Here is a 15,788-nt window from a genome sequence, read left to right on the forward strand (position 1 = left end):
CTTGGGTGTAGTGCACAAGATACTATAGTCTCTGTTCTATTACCTGTTCCTATGCAACATACGTTCATCAGGTATAGACGAGTGTTTGCCTTTCCAGATTTTTGTTTATTGTTTCCATCTGGAATTTCCATTACTGTAACACAATTCGCAGCACAAAAATTCTTATTGTGAGTCATTTATTTCTGTACTGAAGGCTGATGTTGCAGATGCTATATTATTAATGTATACTGACAATAACAAAATACACATTTAAAAAAAGGTGAAAATTTGTCATCCTGGACTTTGTCACACATCCTGTGTTGTCACAATAATTGTCGCTGGTTTTCAGGAAAAACACAAATATTCTTAAGTATAAATTTAATTTATTGATCCTTCAGAGTGTTGCAATTTCTTTTAGTGTAGAATGCTAACAGATAATTATACTCTTTTTTTCTCTTAGATAATAGTATTCCCTTTCCAAATATTATAGAGGTCTTTGCCAATCACAACACAAAAATGAAGATTATGCTAACAGTTTTTAAATGTTAGTTCTCTTTGATGTTTAATGCTGTTTAGACCTGCCAACATGTGAAAGACAATATAGGCATACCTTCTGCAATCAGTCTGGCACAAAAGGATAAGGTAAGAGTTTTTTCCTTAATTAAAAGTCTTTTTAATTATGGCAGGATATCAGCTGTTTAAAACCATTTTTGGTATCAGTTGATTCCAATGAAAGCCTTACTCCAGAATAATTCGATTCACTGGGACTTTCACAGCCATAATTAGTTGTATTACAATGTGGTAAATTAAAAAAAATATATACTAAAGCTTTTAATACTGATAAGGTGTAGTCTATGCATTGTGATTCATTATGAAATTTCACAACCATACAAATGAGATGAATAGTGGGAGACACTTGACAAACTTTTGTGGATAATATATTGTTCAACAAATTAAGAGCTTTTCTTTGTTACATAACACATATGTTATATAATATTATATTATAGATAAAACTGTAGACTAAACCAGGACTCAAATCCAGACAACTGTTTTGTGTGAACTGGGCTGTTCCAGTTGTCACACATAGGGACTTCGGGACTTCTAGACTGCCACAAGGCTACAATTTGCCACTGTCTCCTCTCCAAACTCCACTTCTTCACATGTGAGCCTGTTTTGAATTTGGAAGGAACAGAGAGCAGCTAGTGGCAAAACTGAAGCTCTGATTTGACTCGTGGGGAGCTATTCATACCCCAACTGAAACAAAAGGACTTGTGATAGCCAAATGTCCAGTTCAAGTCCTGGCATGATCCACAGTTTTACTTTTGTCACAGATGATCTGCAAAATTTGCACTCTATCAAGAGTAAATGAATTCCATCCCAATACAGAAGTGGATCACAAATTACATAAAGATGGACTTACAGAGACTCAAATTATAACTTGTTTTTCATGACATTTGTAGATAACTGACAATGACATGGAGTATAAAAACTCTGTTTTGGAACTACAGATCTACTTTTAGGTTCAGCTTAACAGTTTCTTCAACAGTGGCTTCCACTATGGGTTCTCCCCAATCATGATAAAATGAGAGTGCTACATTTTTGGCACCAACCAAGCTCATTTCCATTGCACTTGCAGCCCATTCTATAGCATTGATATGATAGAGATTATCATGTATTCGAAATTTATCATGCCTCCAATCAGCACGATAGTGTGGGTATGCCAGCCAATCTTTCACAACTATTTTATCTACTGATTTAAACAAACTATCTATCTGTTCTCTTGACAAAGGTACTTGAGAAAAAACTTTCCATACATCAGACTTTTTGTTGGGCGTACCACTTACAGGGTAGATCCTACCAATTGAATTAAATGCTAAGTCTGTTCTCACACACAAAATCTCATCAACAACATCTGTAGCATCTTCAAAACCAAAGAATGTATGATTGAGTTCTCCTTTTACAACTGTACTTACTGTACGATGATAATTACCAGAGGGTTCATATATAAATGTAGAAGGGAAATTTTTAAATGTAAAATTGGAATTAATGTTTTCAGCATATGGAAAGGCCATAATAACAGCATCATATTTTATGGAATGATTTCCTGTGCTATGTATTAAATATTTTCCTGTATTGAGCAGCTCAATGGATGACACATGTACTTTCTTTAAAGTAGCACCGGAAACATCTAACATTTTAACTGGCAACTTGAAATTCCCACCTTCAACTGCGAACAAACCAGCACCAGCCCCAGCAAGAGCAACGGATCCTGAAAATATTCACTGATTCAAAAATTCATTCACATAATTAGACTGAAAAGTATATAAGAACTATAAAGGTTCACATTTAGTCAAAGAAAGGACATAAGATTATTTTGTAATTTCTTTCCTGAACATAATTTAATTCCACAGAGTTTGATTCAAGTCCTTTGCATTAGTCATGAAATACAAAAACACACAAACTAACAGTGGTTAATTCATATAATAAACCTTAAGACCTGTTACGTAAATAAATTAAACATTTCCATATGCACAATGAAAGGTAACATTAATGAAATCTGACCAAACAAATGTTTATTCTATTCAACACTTATTTTTTTAGTGTAGACTTCTTAGAGTGCACTGAATGCCTTGTTATCAGATTGTTATTAAACTCTATCCCAACGGGACTTAGATACAACATGCTCACTAACATCGAGAGCGTTAACAGATGGTGCACTAACATAGTTTTTGCAAAGATGAGTAAAGTTATCTTAAAATTCAGATTATAGTGGCCAAACAGAAAATTGAACTAATGTACTCAGCATCAAACCGATGTACTAAGAATCACGTGTTCAATAATTTTAAAAAGTTATTGTTCCTTTGATAATCAGGCACAAAAATGTGAACACAGTACACTAACCCAACATACCGAGTGAGGCATTTAAAACTGTTTGTCAGAATATTTGGCATAATACACATCGGATTAAAAAAAAGTGGTAATAAATGTTGTTTAAATTGAAGAGCGGCATCCATTAACGTAACGCTCAACCCCCCAAGCATCACCCCCAGGGGCAGGAGGGGTTACTTGGAAATCTTAAATAAGAGCCCCTATTTTTTTACTGCATATTTGGATTCCCCATGAAAAAATATGTACCTTTCGAACGAAATATTTCTTTCATTGCACGAGAGATGGCACTGAAATCAGCAAACATGAGAATGAGGTAACAACTGTTGCAGAACGGTACTATCTCAAACAAATACACATCATATTATGACAATTGAAGTCCTTTTTGATATTTTTGATAATGCTATGATGTGACACCTCCCACAATCAAACGAAGCACAGACTCTGATCACATGCTCAGCCTGTGCACGTTACTTCAATGATTTGGACTGTAGACATCTCATCGCAATTGTTCCATGATGTTAACGACTGCAGAGAGAGTCCATATAATTGCTGCGTATTTTGAGGCTCACAGAAATGTTGAAGAAGCTTGTCAAAGGAATGCTACTCTGTTCCCCGATATGAATGTTCCATCTGCAATGAAGTTTCACAGTACTGTCCACCTGTTTATTGAAATGAGAAGTGTTAAACCTAGAGAAAGAGTCCGACCGTGGCCCGTGACGAAAATAACATAGTGAATGTTTTAGCTGTGGTTGCTGCAAATCTTCACGTTAGTTCTCAGAAAATTGTGCAAGGTTCAGGAATTTCACAAAGAAATGTGCTACGCATACTGCATGCATACAAATGACACCAATTTCATTTATCGCTGCATCAAGAACTGCATGGTGACAATTTTCACAACTGCCTGAATTTCTGCAACTGCATACAGGAACAACTAGCAGTCAATGATAATTTCATTTCACAGATACTTTTCTCCAATGAATCAAATTTTACGAATCATGGTCAAGTGAATCGATATAATATGCATTATTGGTCCTTGGAGAATCCCCATTGGGTAAGGCAAGTTGAATGTCAATGCCCGTGGAGTGTCAACATTTGGTGCGGTATTTTAGGCACCCAGGTAATTGGTCGATACTTCACAGAAGGTAATCTGGCTGGTCAAATGCACAGCAACATTGTGGATAATGTTTTACCATACTAATGGACAATGTTCCACTTCAAACAAGACTGGATATGTGGTTTCAACATCCAGCAGATTATTCATGACTAGCTCGAGAAGGTCTGAATAGAAAGTACTTGGGTCAATGGATCGGACGAGAAGGCCCTCAATCATGGCCCACACGTTCACCTGATTTGACTTCCACTTTTTTTAATCCTATGCGTATTTTCACAAGTATTCCAACAAACAGTTTTAAATGCCTCACCCTGTGTATTAGAAATTTTGCCCAAAATGAAGAATTGTTTTTTGAAGAACTCCAAACCACTCTTCTTTATTCTGAAATACACTGACAGATGTAGAACCCATTTTCAACATGCTTTCTAACAAGTTTCTATTTTCCTCTAGTTTCTCTTTTTAATGCAATTTACACACAAGACAATGAATTCTGACAGTCTACAAACCCACCCCCAAAAACATATATTTTAAGCTTGATTAACCAATTATAGATATTTTTTTCAGATAGCTTTGATTGAAGGTGTCTGACAGTTGCCAATGTCCAACTTATGTTAAGTCCCCATAGAAAAATCCCAACAAGAACAAGAGAACATAGTGGAACAGCAATTGGGAATTTACATCTAAATCCAACTGCCTTTCATGAAATAGATATGAGTGCCATAGTAAATGGTTTAGGTAAACCACGGTGGTCAAAAGGTAAGAATAAAGCACTCCATAAAACAAGTTTAACTAAAAAAGAACACACAATTTCATAGAATCATAAATGCTGATACAGTCATGAACCCAGAAAGACTACACTATGAATGAGACACAGAAGATGGGAATTTAATTCTTTCCTAAAAATATTCTTACTATACTACAAATTAATTTTTCTTCTGCAATGGGTCTGGAACAGTTACAGTGGGAATCAACAAAAGAGAGACTAACATATGGTACCTAAGCACGAGTGACAGGAGGTGAGAACTTCAACTTCATTTAATGCAAAAGGCCAGCTCTAATCAATAATTAAATGGGCAGTTTAACAGTATAGCAAATTTCATTACTTTCACTTCAAAAAACCAAACCTTTGTGCATGATGCACTAAAAATTGAATATTCTGATAAAGCAGAGGCAATATGGAGTACTATCAGACATGAAATGATATTAAACTCAAATAATTTGTCACTAAATTCAAAAAATTCTTTCTAACACTAAAAGAAAACATAGGGGCATAAAATGGGCCATCAAAATCAGATCCATTAGTCTTAGACAGGCACTGCATACTCCACTGTCAGACATCAGTTTTGCCAAATCATCTGTTAGAGAGATCACAAAGATCATTAAGTCACTTAACAGCAGTAGCTCTTCTGGCTATGATGATATTTCAAAAAAATACTGAAATCTTAGCTGGCTTGGTCACATTCCAAAAGTAATCATTGTAACCCATTACATCCTGCATCACCACAGCAAACTAATGACGAATTGCGTCCAGCACGTGACATTCCCACCATTAGCCAATGTCCAGAATCTATTATATTCTATTGCATCTTTAAAGATCTTGTTATTATTTATTATTTACATTGTTTCTATTAACTCAGTGCTGAAGCAAACTAAATTCACACTGACTCTCTAATAAAGTATACATCTATTTTAAAATAAGTCACATATGTGCATATCAATGACACTAAACCAAAGACTGCTCCTGTACATCCTACCAAACTCACCAGTGTAACATCAAGCTGAATGTGCAATGGGTATATAATCACAGGAATAATGCATAAACATCACAGATAGAATGGTGATGGGATTTAGGGGACTCAACATCACTAAAAAATATTGATAAAACAAATTAAAAGTTTAAAACTGTTCACTAAAATTCTTAAAAGGTGTACAGGAGTATATGCACTTACACCAATGATAAATCATACACTATATCAGTCTATAGGGAAAAGATAAAACACACACACACACACACACACACACACACACACACAGAAATGCAAGACTGACTGGTCCCACAAAAAATTAAAAGAAAAAAGGAATAATCAGTTTCTGCGAAACACTACACTCTCCAACCTGAAAGCTTAGGCTGGAATCAAGACAGTAGTCAAAATTGTCAAACTTTTACAATTTCATTTTCAGGTACAATAAGAGGATAGATCCTTGGTTAAATTTACTAATGTCCTTAAATAAATAAGAATATGAAACTGATTTAAAAAAAAATAATGTACTGAATTTCATACATTGTCATCAGATAATATCTCCCATCAGAGTAAAAAGACATACATAAAGGGTCAATTTCTCACATAGAGAAAGGTAAGTGGTGTGGGCTGTGTTTTTATGGAATGGACTGGGGACTCAATGAAGTTAGCTACATGGAGACCATTTGCAGCCATTCATGGACTTCATGTTCCCAAAAAATGATGGAATTTTTATTGGTGACAATGTGCCATGTCATGGGCCATAATTGTTTGCAATTTGTTTGAAGAATATTCAGGAGAATTTGAGTAAATGATTTTACCACCCACATCACCCAACATGAGCCCCTTTGAATCATTGTTGGACATAATTGAGAGGTCAGTTCATGCACAAAATCATTCACAAAATCATTCACTGGCAACACCTTTGCAATGGTAGATGGCTACAAGGCAGCACTGCTCAATATTTATGCAGGTGACTTCCAACAACTTATCAAGTCCATGCCACATCGAGTTGCTGCACTACGCCAGGCAAAAGGAGGTTCAACACCATATTAGGAGGTATCCCATGACTTTTGTCACCTTGAGGGAAAGTTGCTGTTATTAGAATTTGTGCATTATGTAAAATGTCAGAGGTAATGATTGGTTACCTACACCAAAGCTGCAGATAGCAGTTTCTGAACTGATGTGACAAGTTCATAGACATGTGGGTATTGTAGAAGAAAGTTAACCTGAAAGTTATATTTTGTGACTATTAACTTATTTGACTGGTAGGAGATGCAGTTATTGTTAGTGTGAAGATTCACAGATCTGTATGACAAAAATATACTTTGAAATTGGGATGAAGCAGGTAGACGCTTCTCAGTAATGGAAGTATGAAGCATTAACACAAAGTAAACATAACCAAGAGCATTAATTTACATTATAACTGTGGGGGAAAAAAAAGAACAACTACTCACTATGTTTGAGGGAAAATTAAAACAAATTCAGCATTTATTGGATCAGAAATAGTAGAAATGCTATAAGGTGACTGAAAAATATTACATCAAAAGGAGGTCTTGCACAGTGTTAGTTTTATGCAGTAGCTGGCATCTATGAAATTATGGGTATTACTAGGCATTGGCCAATAGCATATGATAGGGTTGTGCCCTGTCAACTTCAATCTATGATGATACTAAATGCTCATCGCCAGCAAAAATTAACACATAAGTGTGACCAGAGGTTATTATGCTGTAAGGTTGTTTAAAGAACAAACTTTCTGAGACCAATAAAATTATCTGAAATTACATGCTTCCCAATTTTAGTAGATTAATACTAATATTTCCCTTAACATTGCCTCAGTAAACAACAGAACATAGTTCCTCTGAAATTTAATAAAGATTAATGATAATTTGTTTTGTTCATGCACAGTTTCCAACTGCTTTACTTTGTAATGTCATCTATTCCCCTTCCATTAAACCATCATGTTGGGAATTTCTTATGTTTCTGAATTCAGCAAAGAATTTACTTCATCCAGGAATCATCACTCATCTCACTATATTTTCCAACAATCACCATTTCATTTCCACTCTTTGCATATCTCTCCTAATAATTTCTAACATTTATCTCTCCACTTCTTTACAGTCTGGTTTTAGAGTTTGAAAGTTTTTTTAAATTAAAAGTTTGTGTCTTATTGCTGTACATAAACACTGTTAATACACAATGATTGTAAATTTCCTGTTTTAGACACATTGGAAGCTTAATTTTGAAAACTTTTTTTTTTTTTTTTTTTTTTTTTTTTACCGAAGAAACAACATGCTGATTTCAGTCTTCTGTTTATTTATCTTACTAATCAGTGTCCTCAACTGCCCAAAATAAAGCGAGATCATTGCCTGGTTCTTTGATTTCATTGTTGTTGTTGTTGTTGTTGTGGTCTTCAGTCCTGACACTGATTTGATGCAGCTCTCCATGCTACTCTATCCTGTGCAACCTTCTTCATCTCCCAGTACCTACTGCAGCCTACATCCTTCTGAATCTGCTTAGTGTATTCATCTCTTGGTCTCCCTCTACGATTTTTACCCTCCACGCTGCCCTCCAATACTAAATTGGTGATCCCTCGATGTCTCAGAACATGTCCTACCAACCAATCCCTTCTTCTAGTCAAGTTGTGCCACAAGCTCCTCTTCTCCCCAATTCTATTTAATACCTCCTCATTAGTTATGTGATCTACCCATCTAATCTTCAGCATTCTTCTGTAGCACCACATTTCGAAAGCTTCTATTCTCTTCTTGTCTAAACTATTTATCGTCCACGTTTCACTTCCATACATGGCTACACTCCATACAAATACTTTCAGAAACGACTTCCTGACACTTAAATCTATACTCGATGTTAACAAATTTTTCTTCTTCAGAAACGCTTTCCTTGCCATTGCCAGTCTACATTTTATATCCTCTCTACTTCGACCATAATCAGTTATTTTGCTCCTCAAATAGCAAAACTCCTTTACTACTTTAAGTGTCTCATTTCCTAATTTAATTCCCCCAGCATCACCCGACTTAATTAGACTACATTCCATTATCCTCGTTTTGCTTTTGTTGTTGTTCATCTTATACCCTCCATTCAAGACACTGTCCATTTCGTTCAACTGCTCTTCCAAGTCCTTTGTTGTCTCTGACAGAATTACAATGTCATCGGCGAACCTCAAAGTTTTTATTTCTTCTCCAAGGATTTTAATTTCTACTCCGAACTTTTCTTTTGTTTCCTTTATTGCTTGCTCAATATACAGATTGAATAACATCGGGGATAGGCTACAACCCTGTCTCACTCCCTTCCCAACCACTGCTTCCCTTTCATGCCCATCGACTCTTATAACTGCCATCTGCTTTCTGTACAAATTGTAAATAGCCTTTCGCTCCCTGTATTTTACCCCTGCCACCTTCAGAATTTGAAAGAGAGTATTCTAATCAACATTGTCAAAAGCTTTCTCCAAGTCTACAAAAGCTAGAAAATAGGTTTGCCTTTTCTTAATCTTTCTTCTAAGATAAGTCGTAGGGTCAGTATTGCCTCACGTGTTCCAACATTTCTATGGAATCCAAACTATCTTCCCCGAGGTCCGCTTCTACCAGTTTTTCCATTCGTCTGTAAAGAATTCGCGTTAGTATTTTGCAGCTGTGACTTATTAAACTGACAGTTCGGTAATTTTCACATCTGTCAACACCTGCTTTCTTTGGGATTGGAATTATTATATTCTTCTTGAAGTCTGAGGGTATTTCGCCTGTCTCATACATCTTGCTCACCAGATGGCAGAGTTTTGTCAGGACTGGCTCTCCCAAGGCTGTCAGTAGTTCTAATGGAATGTTGTCTACTCCCGGGGCCTTGTTTCGACTCAGGTCTTTCAGTGCTCTGTCAAACTCTTCACGCAGTATCGTATTTCCCATTTCATCTTCATCTACATTCTCTTCCATCTCCATAATATTGTCCTCAAGTACATCGCCCTTGTATAGACCCTCTATATACTCCTTCCACCTTTCTGCTTTCCCTTCTTTGCTTAGAACTGGGTTTCCATCTGAGCTCTTGATATTCATACAAGTGGTTCTCTTTTCTCCAAAGGTCTCTTTAATTTTCCTATACGCAGTATCTATCTTGCCCCTAGTGAGATAACCCTCTACATCCTTACATTTGTCCTCTAGCCATCCCTGCTTAGCCATTTTGCATTTCCTGTCGATCTCATTTTTGAGACGTTTGTATTCCTTTTTGCCTGTTTCATTTACTGCATTTTTATATTTTCTCCTTTCATCAATTAAATTCAATATATCTTCTGTTACCCAGGGATTTCTACTAGCCCTCGTCTTTTTACCTACTTGTTCCTCTGCTGCCTTCACTATTTCATCCCTCAAAGCTACCCATTCTTCTTCTACTGTATTTCTTTCTCCCATTCCTGTCAACTGTTCCCTTATGCTGTCCCTGAAACTCTGTACAACCTCTGGTTTAGTCTGTTTATCCAGGTCCCATCTCCTTACATTCCCACCTTTTTGCAGTTTCTTCAGTTTTAATCTACAGTTCATAACCAATAGATTGTGGTCAGAGTCCACATCTGCCCCTGGAAACGTCTTACAATTTAAATCTGGTTCCTAAATCTCTGTCTTACCATTATATAATCTATCTGATACCTTTTAGTATCCCCAGGGTTCTTCCATGTATACAACCTTCTTTCATGATTCTTAAACCAAGTGTTAGCTATGATTAAGTTATGCTCTGCGCAAAATTCTACCAGACGGCTTCCTCTTTCATTTCTTAGCCCCAATCCATATTCACCTACTATGCTTCCTTCTCTCCCTTTTCCTACGCTTGAATTCCAGTCACCCATGACTTAAATTTTCGTCTCCCTTCACTATTTGAATAATTTCTTTTATCTCCTCATACATTTCATCAATTTCTTCGTCATCTGCAGAGCTAGTTGGCATATAAGCTTGTACTACTGTAGTAGGTGTGGGCTTCATGTTTATCTTGGCCACAATAATGCATTCACTATGTTGTTTGTAGTAGCTTACCCGTACTCCTATTTTTTTATTCATTATTAAACCTACTCCTGCATTACCCCTATTTGATCTTGTATTTATAACCCCGTATTCACCTGACCAAAAATGTCTTGTTCCTCCTGCCACCGAACTTCACTAATTCCCACTATATCTAACTTTAACCTATCCATTTCCCTTTTTAAATTTTCTAACCTACCTGCCCGATTAAGGGATCTGACATTCCATGCTCCGATCCGTAGAACGCCAGTTTTCTTTCTCCTGATAACAACGTCCTCCTGAGTAGTCCCCGCCCGGAGATCCGAATGGGGAACTATTTTACCTCCGGAATGCTGAAGATAAGGTGGGTAGATCACGTAACTAATGAGGAGGTATTGAATAGGATTGGGGAGAAGAGAAGTTTGTGGCACAACTTGACTAGAAGAAGGGATCGGTTGGTAGGACATGTTTTGAGGCATCCTGGAATCACAAATTTAGCATTGGAGGGCAGCGTGGAGGGTAAAAATCGTAGAGGGAGACCAAGAGATGAATACACTAAGCAGATTCAGAAGGATGTAGGTTGCAGTAAGTACTGGGAGATGAAGAAGCTTGCACAGGATAGAGTAGCATGGAGAGCTGCATCAAACCAGTCTCAGGACTGAAGACCACAACAACAACAACAATATTTTACCCAACAGGACGCCATCATCATTTAATCATACAGTAAAGCTGCATGCTCTCGGGAAAAATTACGGCTGTAGTTTCCCCTTGCTTTCAGCCGTTCGCAGTATCAGCTCAGCAAGGCTATTTTGGTTAGTGTTACAAGGCCAGATCAGTCAATCATCCAGACTGTTGCCCCTGCAACTACTGAAAAGGCTGCTGCCCCTCTTCAGGAACCACACGTTTGTCTGGCCTCTCAAGAGATACCCCTCCGTTGTGGTACGGCTATCTGTATCGATGAGGCACGCAAGCCTCCCCACCAACGCCAAGGTCTGTGGTTCATGGGGGGGGGGGGGGGGGGGTTATTATATTGTAAAATTTTCTTTTCAATGTGTTCACTGTACATTATTTAACTCTCATTGTAACTGAATTTCAGGTCTACTTTCACACTTGTTCTGTTAACAAGCTTATCTGCATTGGAGACAAGCAGTACAACACCATAAAAAATTAAGATGATACAGATATGTTCTATTGACACATATTCTTTCTGCATTCTTTAGGAATATGAACACTTCCTCTAAGAATGTTGAGAATAGTTTTGGTAATATAAGAGGCCCATGCCCAATTCCTCTTCCAATTCTGAATTCCTAACAATACTGATGAAGTCTAATGAAAACTGAGACAATGCTACAGATATTCCTCAATATCTAAATCGACATTCTGCAAACTGCTGTGAAGTGCATGTCAGAGGATACTTTCCATTGCATCACATTTTATGATATCCTCCCAGTCCATTTGCACATGGAAAATAAATAAAAAAAAACTGATTGTTTAAATGACTGTGTGTGTGCTGTAATTAGTCTCATCATGTCTTCGTGGGTCCTATGACAATGATATATAGGAGGCTATAGTATATCCCTAAGCTCCTCAGATAATTCTGATTCTTGAAACTTTGTAAGTATGTTTTTGAAGGATAGTTGGCATCTACCACCCATGTCTGCTAGTTCAGGCTTTTCAGATTCCCACAAGACACTCTTGTGGGTCAAACAAACCTGTGACCAGTTGTGCTGTCCTCTTTTATACATATTCAATATCCTGATAGACCTGTTTAGTACGGGTTCCACACTTTTGAACAACATTCTAAGGATGGCATGCATAAGTATTTTGTAATGGATCTCTTTTGTAGATTGACTACATGTTTCCTATATTATATCAATGAACCGAAGTCTGCCGTTTGCTTTACCAATGAATGAGTCTATGGGATCATTCCATTTTATATCCTCAAAAGTAATTACACACAGGTATTTGTATGAGCTGACTATTTTGAACTATGACTCACTGATGTAATAGTTATAGGAGACTACCCTTATATGTTACAGGGACTGCCGAATTTTACATTTAAGTACATTTAAAGCAAGTTACCAGCCTTAGCACCCCTTTGAAAACTAATTAAGGTCTGACTGAATATTCATGCAGCTTGTTTCAGACAATATTTCATTACAGATAAGTGAACCATCTGCAAACAGTTTGAGGTAAGGTATTTGGAGCAGCGATTGTGTAAGGATGGATGAGTACGAGGTGTGGCTAGAAAAAAACCGGACTAGTACTGGTGAAACAATAAAACGAATGCAATAAGGCTGAAAGTCGCGTGGCCTGTCACGTGACTCTCGCTCCGCCTACTGCTCGAGTTTCATCTGCCTCCTGCACTCAGTCTGCCCGTGGCGTCTGTTTTAAGTAGTTGACGTTTTGTCTGTGCGTCAGAAAATGTTGAGTGTACAGAAAGAACAGCGTGTTAACATCAAATTTTGTTTCAAACTAGGAAAATCTGCAAGTGAAACGTTTGTAATGTTACAACAAGTGTACGGCGATGATTGTTTATCGCGAACACAAGTGTTTGAGTGGTTTAAACGATTTAAAGATGGCCGCGAAGACACCAGTGATGACACTTGCACTGGCAGACCATTGTCAACAAAAACTGATGCAAACATTGAAAAAATCGGTAAACTTGTTCGACAAGATCGCCGTTTAACAATCAGAGCAGTGTCTAAACAAAATTTGATGTTAACACGCTGTTCTTTCTGTACACTCAACATTTTCCGACGCACAGACAAAACGTCAACTACTTAAAACAGACGCCACGGGCAGACTGAGTGCAGGAGGCAGATGAAACTCGAGCAGTAGGCGGAGCGAGAGTCACGTGACAGGCCACGTGACTTTCAGCCTTATTGCTTTCGTTTTATTGTTTCACCAGTACTAGTCCGTTTTTTTTCTAGCCACACCTCGTATATTGCCATAGTGACCCCATTCCAGTAATCCAGCAGGATCTCCAGTCACTACTCAAATCCTCAGGCCCATCCCAGAACCTCTCCCCGGAGTCCATCTCTCTACTCAGCCCTACCACTCCCCGTACTCCTATCTTCTACATGCTTCCTAAAGTCCCAGGACGCCCCATTCTGGCCGGTTACTGTGCCCCCAATGAGGGAATCTCTGCTCTCGTAGACCAACACCTTCAACCTATTACCCAGAACCTACCCTCCTATATAAAAGATATCAACCACTTCCTCCAAGAACTCTTCACACTTCCTGTCCCTTTACCACACGGTGCGGTGCTCATCACTATTGATGCCACCTCCCTGCACACTAACATTCCTAATGCCCATGGCCTTACTGCTATTGAAACTATATTTCCCAATGCTCGGCAGATTCCAAACCCCATCTAGAGGAATCCTTCCTAAGAATCCAGAATCCTAAACCCCCCACCTGGTTCAGAGTCATTGATGACATCTTTGCTATTTGGATCAAAGGTGAGGACACCCCATCCACATTCCTCCAGAACCTCAAGAACTTCTCCCCCATTTGCTTCACCTGGTCCTACTCAACCAACAAGCCACCTTCATAGATGTTGACCTCCACCTCAAAGATGGCTACATCAGTACCTCAAGCCTTCACTGACCATAATTATCTTCTCAAACCCATAATTATCTTCCCAACCTTGTACAAAAACAAATCTCCGACACCTTATCTTTCCAGTCTCCCACCACCTCAAAATCGCTATCCGGCCACAGAGGATCATTCCCCTTGTAACTCAGTACCACCAAGGACTGGAGCAACTGAATTACATCCTCCATCACGGTTTCAATTACCTCTCATCGTGTCCTGAAATGATAAATGTCCTGCCCACTATCCTTCTCACCCCTCCCACAGTGGTATTCTGCCGTCCGCCAAACCTGCACAATATACTCATCCATCCTTACAGAATCACTGCTCCGAATCCCTTGCCTTATGGCTCATACCCCTGTAACAGACCTAGATGCAAGATCTGTCCCATACACCTACACCAGTCCGGTCACCACATCACCTATCCCATCAAAGGCAGGGCTACCTGCGAAACCAGTCATATAGTCTACAAGCTAAGCTGCAACCACTGTGGTGCATTCTATGTAGGCATGACAGCAAACAAGCTGTCTGTCCGCACAAATGGCCACCGACAAACTGTGGCCAAGAAACAAGTGGACCACCCTGTTGCTGAAGACACTTCCAAACATGATATCCTTCATTTCAATGACTGTTTCACAGCCTGTGCCATATGGATCCTTCCCACCAACACCAGCTTTTCTGAATTGCACTCGTGGGAACTTTCCCGTAACTCTCTTGGCCTCAACCTTCATTAGTCATTGTCCTCACCCATCCACCATGTTGCCTTTCCAGCACCACACCCAGTCTTTTTATTTCTCTCTTTCTCCATTACTCCCCCCTCCACACCTCTCCCCTGCCCACCTGCAGCATTTCATTGTCCACCACTCCCACCATATGGTCCCTCTACCTCCCTGCCCCAGCCTCCTCCTTACCCCCACCCACTCGCATCATGCACTGGTGCTGCTAGTCGCAGTGTGGTCACAGTTGCCTGAGACTGCAGTTGTGTGTGTGTGTGTGTGTGTGTGTGTGTGTGTGTGTGTGTGTGTGTGTATTGTTTATGAAGGCCTTAATGTCCAAAGTGTGTGTCTATTGTTGATGAAGGCCTTAACAGCCAAAAGCTTTAAATGTGAGAGTCTTTTCATTGTGCCTACCTGTGACTCAGCATCTCCACTATATGGTGAGTAGCAACTTTCCTTCTCATAATATTGAGGTTACTATTAATATTTTCTGGCAGATCATTAATACACAACATGAATAGGGAGGATCACAACATACTTCCCTAGGACAAGTTACACTTTTTACCAAGAAATCCTCATTATGGTCATAAATTTTGATAAATACCCCTTATGTCTGTACTTTTGATATTAAGTGTTGGTGTGGTACTGGATGAAATGCTTTCCGAAGGCCAAGAAATACTGCATTCACCTGTCTTCCTTGGCCCAAGGGTTTCAAGATGTCAAGTGAAAAAAGCACAATTTGGGTTCTGTCTGACCGATATTT

At 38.5% G+C, this 15,788-nt stretch overlaps 1 protein-coding gene across 1 annotated transcript in view; it reads right to left on the reverse strand.

Moving 5' to 3' along the window:
* Positions 1-219: 219 nt before the first annotated feature.
* The window catches only part of LOC126194478 (prenylcysteine oxidase 1-like), a 73,229-nt gene continuing 57,660 nt past the window's right edge, over positions 220-15,788 (reverse strand). The window contains exon 5 of the mRNA XM_049932769.1: positions 220-2,248. Coding sequence (XP_049788726.1) covers positions 1,482-2,248 — 767 coding nt within the window. The 3' untranslated portion in view covers positions 220-1,481. The remainder of the gene's footprint in view (positions 2,249-15,788) is intronic.

Source organism: Schistocerca nitens, chromosome 1, assembly GCF_023898315.1.
Source record: "Schistocerca nitens isolate TAMUIC-IGC-003100 chromosome 1, iqSchNite1.1, whole genome shotgun sequence".
Lineage (NCBI taxonomy): Eukaryota > Metazoa > Arthropoda > Insecta > Orthoptera > Acrididae > Schistocerca > Schistocerca nitens.